This window comes from Rutidosis leptorrhynchoides, chromosome 8, assembly GCF_046630445.1.
Source record: "Rutidosis leptorrhynchoides isolate AG116_Rl617_1_P2 chromosome 8, CSIRO_AGI_Rlap_v1, whole genome shotgun sequence".
NCBI lineage: Eukaryota > Viridiplantae > Streptophyta > Magnoliopsida > Asterales > Asteraceae > Rutidosis > Rutidosis leptorrhynchoides.
In genome coordinates, this window is record NC_092340.1 from 287,467,131 (window position 1) to 287,475,297 (window position 8,167).

The window sequence follows — 8,167 nt, forward strand, 5'->3', positions numbered from 1 at the left end:
TTACAAACTGATCTCGCCTTAAATAGTTGTGCCGAGGAATTCTGACTGACTCTAGACAAGATTTCATCAATCATGTCTCCGGGTAGGTCTCTTAAAATATTGGGTTATCTATCCATTTTGTGTTTTTAAACTGTAAAATAGACAAGAGTTAGATTCATAAAAAAAATACTTATTAATACAAGCAATTTTTACATATATCATAAAGCATAAGCACACTATATTACATATATTACACCACACGAATACAACTATCTTATTCCGACTCGCTCGTTTCTTCTTCTTCGGTTTTGGTTCATTTTGCCAAGTTTCTAGGGATATATGATGTTCCCCTAATACTAGCTGTCGTTTTCCAAAACGGTTTAGAAAAACCTGGTGGTTTAGAGGTTCCCGGGTCATTGTTACAACTTAAGGACTTCGGGGGTTGACGATACATATAAAGTTCATCGGGGTTGGAATTAGATTTCTCTATTTTTATGCCCTTTCCCTTATTATTTTCTTTTGCTTTTTTTAAATTCAGTTGGGGTAATTTCTATAACATCATCGGAATTCTCGTCGGAATTCGATTCATCTGAGAATTGGTAATCCTCCCAATATTTTGCTTCCTTGGCGGAAATACCATTGACCATAATTAACCTTGGTCGGTTGGTTGAGGATTTTCTTTTACTTAACCGTTTTATTATTTGCCCCACCGGTTCTATTTCCTCCTCCGGTTCCTCCTCTTCCGGTTCTGATTCTTCTTCTGGTTCTGATTCTTCTTCAGGTCCCTCTTTGGGAACTTGTGAATCAGTCCAATATATATTCGACTCTTCGTTATTATTAGGTGAGTCAATGGGATTTGTGCTAGAGGTAGACATCTATCACACAATATCAAACATGTTAAGAGATTAATATATCACATAATATATACATGTTAATAATATATAGTTTCCAACAAAAATGTTAAGCAATCATTTTTAAAGAAAACACGGTCGAAGTCCAGACTCACTAATGCATCCTAAAAAACTCGATAAGACACACTAATGCAAATTTTTTGGTTCTCTAAGACCAACGCTCGGATACCAACTGAAATGTCCCGTTCTTATTGATTAAAAACGTTCCATATTAATTGATTTCGTTGCGAGGTTTTGACCTCTATATGAGACGTTTTCAAAGACTGCATTCATTTTTAAAACAAACCATAACCTTTATTTCATAAATAAAGGTTTAAAAAGCTTTACGTAGATTATCAAATAATGATAATCTAAAATATCCTGTTTACACACGACCATTACATAATGGCTTACAATACAAATATGTTACATCGAAATCAGTTTCTTGAATGCAGTTTTTACACAATATCATACAAACATGGACTCCAAATCTTGTCCTTATTTTAGTATGCAACAGTGGAAGCTCTTAGTATTCACCTGAGAATAAACATGCTTTAAACGTCAACAAAAATGTTGGTGAGTTATAGGTTTAACCTATATATATCAAATCGTAACAATAGACCACAAGATTTCATATTTCAACACACATCCCATACATAGAGATAAAAATCATTCATATGGTGAACACCTGATAATCGACATTAACAAGATGCATATATAAGAATATCCCCATCATTCCGGGATCCTCCTTCGGACATGATATAAATTTTGAAGTACTAAAGCATCCGGTACTTTGGATGGGGCTTGTTGGGCCCAATAGATCTATCTTTAGGATTCGCGTCAATTAGGGTGTCTGTTCCCTAATTCTTAGATTACCAGACTTAATAAAAAGGGGCATATTCGATTTCGATAATTCAACCATAGAATGTAGTTTCACGTACTTATGTCTATTTTGTAAATCATTTATAAAACCTGCATGTATTCTCATCCCAAAAATATTAGATTTTAAAAGTGGGACTATAACTCACTTTTACAGATTTTTACTTCGTCGGGAAGTAAGACTTGGCCACTGGTTGATTCACGAACCTATAACAATATATACATATATATCAAAGTATGTTCAAAATATATTTACAACACTTTTAATATATTTTGATATTTTAAGTTTATTAAGTCAGCTGTCCTCGTTAGTAACCTACAACTAGTTGTCCACAGTTAGATGTACAGAAATAAATCGATAAATATTATCTTGAATCAATCCACGACCCAGTGTATACGTATCTCAGTATTGATCACAACTCAAACTATATATATTTTGGAATCAACCTCAACCCTGTATAGCTAACTCCAACATTCACATATAGAGTGTCTATGGTTGTTCTGAAATATATATAGATGTGTCGACATGATAGGTTGAAACATTGTATACGTGTCTATGGTATCTCAAGATTACATAATATACAATACAAGTTGATTAAGTTATGGTTGGAATAGATTTGTTACCAATTTTCACGTAGCTAAAATGAGAAAAATTATCCAATCTTGTTTTACCCATAACTTCTTCATTTTAAATCCGTTTTGAGTGAATCAAATTGCTATGGTTTTATATTGAACTCTATTTTATGAATCTAAATAGAAAAAGTATAGGTTTATAGTCATAAAAATATGTTACAAGTCGTTTTTGTAAAGGTAGTCATTTCAGTCGAAAGAACGACGTCTAGATGACCATTTTAGAAAACATACTTCCACTTTGAGTTTAACCATAATTTTTGGATATAGTTTCATGTTCATAATAAAAATCATTTTCTCATAATAACAACTTTTAAATCAAAGTTTATCATAGTTTTTAATTAACTAACCCAAAACAGCCCGCGGTGTTACTACGACGGCGTAAATCCGGTTTTACGGTGTTTTTCGTGTTTCCAGGTTTTAAATCATTAAGTTAGCATATCATATAGATATAGAACATGTGTTTAGTTGATTTTAAAAGTCAAGTTAGAAGGATTAACTTTTATTTGCGAACAAGTTTAGAATTAACTAAACTATGTTCTAGTGATTACAAGTTTAAAGCTTTGAATAAGATAGCTTTATATGTATGAATCGAATGATGTTATGAACATCATTACTACCTCAAGTTCCTTGGATAAACCTACCGGAAATGTTAAAAATAGATCTAGCTTTAAAGGATCCTTGGATGGCTTGAAAGTTCTTGAAGCAGAATCATGACACGAAAACAATTTCAAGTAAGATTTCCACTCGAAATAAGATTGTTATAGTTATAGAAATTGAATTAAAGTTTGAATATGATTATTACCTTGTATTAGAAAGATAACCTACTGTAAGTAACAAAGGTTTCTTGATCTTGGATGATTACTTGGAATGGATTTAGAAAACTTGGAAGTAAACTTGCAATCTTGGAAGTATTCTTGATTTTATGAAACTAGAACTTTTGGAATTTATGAAGAACACTTAGAACTTGAAGATAGAACTTGAGAGAGATCAATTAGATGAAGAAAATTGAATAATGAAAGTGTTTGTAGGTATTTTTGGTCGTTGGTGTATGGATTAGATATAAAGGATATGTAATTTTGTTTTCATGTAAATAAGTCATGAATGATTACTCATATTTTTGTAATTTTATGAGATATTTCATGCTAGTTGCCAAATGATGGTTCCCACATGTGTTAGGTGACTCACATGGGCTGCTAAGAGCTGATCATTGGAAGGTATATACCAATAGTACATACATCTAAAAGCTGTGTATTGTACGAGTACGAATACGGGTGCATACGAGTAGAATTGTTGATGAAACTGAACGAGGATGTAATTGTAAGAATTTTTGTTAAGTAGAAGTATTTTGATAAGTGTCTTGAAGTCTTTCAAAAGTGTATGAATACATATTAAAACACTACATGTATATATATTTTAACTGAGTCGTTAAGTCATCGTTAGTCGTTACATGTAAATGTTGTTTTGAAACCTTTAGGTTAACGATCTTGTTGAATGTTGTTAACCCATTGTTTATTATAACAAATGAGGTGTTAAATTGTTATATTATCATGATATTATGATATATAATATATCTTAGTATGATGTATATACAGTTAAATGTCGTTACAACGATAATCGTTACATATATGTCTCGTTTCGAAATCATTAAGTTAGTAGTCTTATTTTTACATATGTATTTCATTGTCAATACACTTAATAATATATTTACTTATCATTTAACATAATTAACCAAGTGTATCAATATCTTAATATGATTCATATGTACCTAGTAAGACGTTGTTATAACGATAATCGTTATATCTATCGTTTTCGAGTTTCTTAAATTAATAGTCTCATTTTTATGTATATAACTCATTGTTAAAATACCTAATGAGATACATACTTATAATAAAATCATGTTAACTATATATATAACCATATATATGTCATCGTATAGTTTTTACAAGTTTTAACGTTCGTGAATCACCGGTCAACTTGGGTGGTCAATTGTCTATATGAAACCTATTTCAATTAATCAAGTCTTAACAAGTTTGATTGCTTAACATGTTGGAAACACTTAATCATGTAAATAACAATTTTATTTAATATATATATATATAAACATGGAAAAGTTTAGGTCACTACAATAGGGATGGAAACGACGGCACATCTTAAGTGATTCGTTGTCATATAAAAAGCTTTTCTAAAATGGATTATTGCCTCGGGCGGGTCCCTTCGGTATCCTACGGTGGCCTCTCGGGATTTTTTTTTTAAAATGGTTTTTTTTGTTAGAGTAATTACATAAATGGTTTTTCAAAAAAAAAATATTATAGAAATAGGTAAACCGACGTTTGAAACATCGGTTTGTCATTCAAGTTCCAAACCGGCATTTCATTTTCCGGCTTGGTTCCTCATAAACCCTAAACGTATACATTTCTGACAGATACTGATATTCACTGCAAACTGGCCTTTCAAATGACGGTTTGGACGTTGATATTTACTGCTTTTTTCAGTTTTTTCAGTGTATTATTACTGTATTTTTCAGTGTATTATTACTGCAAAGCTGCAATCTATCATGTCATTGTTTGAGTGTGCATTTGAATTTTCCAGCCAAAAATTTAATTTATAGAGCTATGATTGGAATCAATTAATCTCAATTCCATTGTGATTACATCTTGTTCTTTAATCTCTAAAACACATCCTCATATTACTGAAAACACTAAAACATCATTATATTCATCACATATAATGGCCGAATTTACTGGTTTTATGGTTCATTTTATTTGGGGTGGTAGAATTACATTTCAAAATGGGTGGTTAACTGGTGATGAAACATCACTTAGAACCAGTTTTTCACTATACCAAAAGATTTATTGCATGCAGTTAAACAAAATGGCTTATAAATGTGTGGGTGCTGATCCAAGAACACATACATTGAAGATGATTATGTGGAATGATTACTTTGTTAATGCGTGTCCGACTGAAATTCACGACGATAGGTCTTTGGAATCAATGTATTTTTTGGCAGGTCAAAATGCACGTTACGTTGGTCAAATTGAAATTCAGTTTGAGCAAGTCTTTCCAACACAAGGATCCGATTTTGTTGATCAGTTACAAAGTGTAATTCAGTCTTCTCAAGTTACACAAACTGGGGCCGGTGGTGCATCCACATCTCAATCGGGAGGTGTGTTTGTAGATGACGATGAAGATGAAGATGAAGAGGTGGGTGAAGAACAAAATAAAGAAGTAAATTCCGACGATGGTGCGTCAACACCGAGTGATGGTTCCGTAGAGAATTATATTGTTGAAGGTGATATATCTGAAGATGATCAAAACCTGATCGAGAGACCGATCTAACCTATTGTGAACCATCATTGCGGGTTTCTTAATGTTGAAGAAGATTCTGGTCGATCTGCGTTCGATGAGGATGACGGGCTAGGATGGGATTGTTATAACGATGACGGTGTAATTAGAAAACGAATGGTTTTCAGAAATAAAGAAGAACTTGTATCCGCTGTTAGGAATTGAAATATCGACCGACAGAGAGAAATATTTGTTGAAGATAGCAGGCAAAAATATTATAAAGCAATTTGTTACACAAACAGTCCTCATTACAATGGTCCAAACCAAAATAGACGATGTCCTTGGTTGGTAGCTGCTACAATGAAAAATAAGGATAATGTGTGGAAAATTACAAAATGGTTTGAGGGACACATTTGTTATGGAAGCGTGCAAAGTAACAACAATCGTTGCTTAACTTCTAGCATAATTGCTACTGATATTATATCTTATATTAGTCAAGATATTGCGTATGAGGTTAAACACATCTAAACTCACGTAAAAAAAGTTTGGAAAATGGATATCTCTTACGCAAAGGCTTGAAATTCAAGGCGCATTGCAATTGAACGTTTGTTTGGAACTTGGCAAAGCAACTTGGAAGAATTGCCCACATATGTCGATGAATTGCTTCACACCAATCCGAATACTATTGTTCGATGGGCGTTTGACCCTCAAGTAGAATATGGCGTCCACAGATTCAGATATGTATTATGGGCATTTGGCCCCTCTATTATGGCGTACCAACAATGTATTCCTATACTTTGTATTGATGGGACTCATTTAAAGGCTAACTACATTGGCAAGATACTTACAGCGGTAGTCAAAAATGCCAACGGGAAAATTCTGCCTGATGCATTTGCAGTAGTTGATAATGAATCGAACGAAAGTTGGGCTTGGTTTTTGAAACTGGTCAAAACACATGTTAATGTTAGTAAAAGAGATTTATGTATTATATCTGATCGTCATGTAGGTATACTTAATGCGATGGCTAACCAGCAATATGGTTGGCATCATCGTTATTGCTTGCGCCACATTCGTAGTAACTTGATGACAAAGTTTGACAGAAACACTGAGTTAAAGAAGTTGTGTTGGAGGGTCGGTTCCACGATGCAAAGTAATAGATATAAACTTACAGTGCGTGGAATTAAAACAGTGAGTGAGGTGGCTTGGAAATATTTAGAAGACGCTGATATTCATAAGTGGACTTTGTTTAGAGACAGCTTTCATTTGCGTTGGGGTAACTTAACAACAAACACAGCCGAGTCGTTGAACAATGTTTTGCGTCATGCACGTATGATGCCAGTCAAAGTGTGTATGGATTATACATTTCACTACAAAAGAGAGCACTTCAACACGCAAGAAACAACCGCTCATGAATGGCAAGCACCACTATCGAAGTCTATGTGGACACAATTTCAAGAACGTGAAAAACTTGCTTCTGCTTACATGGTAACATGCTATAACCAGCAAACAGGGGTGTACAAGGCTCAATCTACATATCAAAGAAGCGGTGATGGTGGGATAGAGTACACTGTTAAATATTTGGCCAAAAAGTGCACTTGTGAAAGATGGCAATATCAAAGAATGCCTTGCTCTCATGGCATTGCAGTATGTCACTTGAGAAATAAAGATCCAAAAACCTTGATCAGTATATACTACACTACTACCACGAGGAGGGAACAATATAGTTATCACTTACATCCACTAAGAGATTCCACATACTGGACCACATCAAATTGGACAATGAAGGCCGATCCAACACGATTGATCACACATAGGGGTAGGAGACAATCATGACGACACCATAATTAAATGGATGAAACGCACAACAGAGATACAGGTCCACCTAGGTGTGGTTTTTGCTCACAACCAGGTCATAACAGGAATTCGTGTCCTACTAGGTTCGGTTAAGATATGAAGTAGGTGTAACCGTAGTTATTTGTGATCAATTGTTGTAAGCGTAGTTATGTTGTTGTAACCGTACTTATGTTTTTAATAAAAGTGTTGTTCGTAATAATGACAATGATAATAATGAAATAACTCAAACCTATTACAACTTATAGTTTGAGATGCAATTTTACAATACAAAAAAAATTGAACTAAAAAATCAATGGATGAATTAGCATGCAATTTTAAATAAAACTAAAAAAAAAATAGCATGCAAACCGGCCTTTCAAATGCTGGTTTGATTGTTTCTACGGGTCCACACCGAAACCCTAAATACCGTATACTAGTTTCGTATAAAAACACCCAAACCGGCATTTAAATAGCCAGTTTGGTGTCGAAACAGACAAACCGGCAAATCAATGCTCGGTTTACCTATTTTTATAAAAAAAAAATTAAAAACTATTTCTATAAAACCTATAAATATATTACTATTTTGAAAAAAAAAAATCAGCCTCTCGGTCCGTAGGGGTTATCATAATCTGGGTCCCTGAAAGGTGATTTGGTGCCAGTAGGTGAATCGG

At 33.6% G+C, this 8,167-nt stretch overlaps 1 protein-coding gene across 1 annotated transcript; it reads left to right on the forward strand.

Annotated features, from left to right (window-relative positions):
• The first annotated feature begins 6,023 nt into the window (after positions 1-6,023).
• Positions 6,024-7,496, forward strand: LOC139864292 (uncharacterized). Its single transcript, XM_071852869.1, has 2 exons — positions 6,024-6,169; positions 6,251-7,496. The coding sequence occupies exons 1-2, from the start codon at positions 6,024-6,026 to the stop codon at positions 7,494-7,496; spliced, it is 1,392 nt and encodes a 463-aa protein (XP_071708970.1).
• The last annotated feature ends 671 nt before the right edge of the window (positions 7,497-8,167 follow it).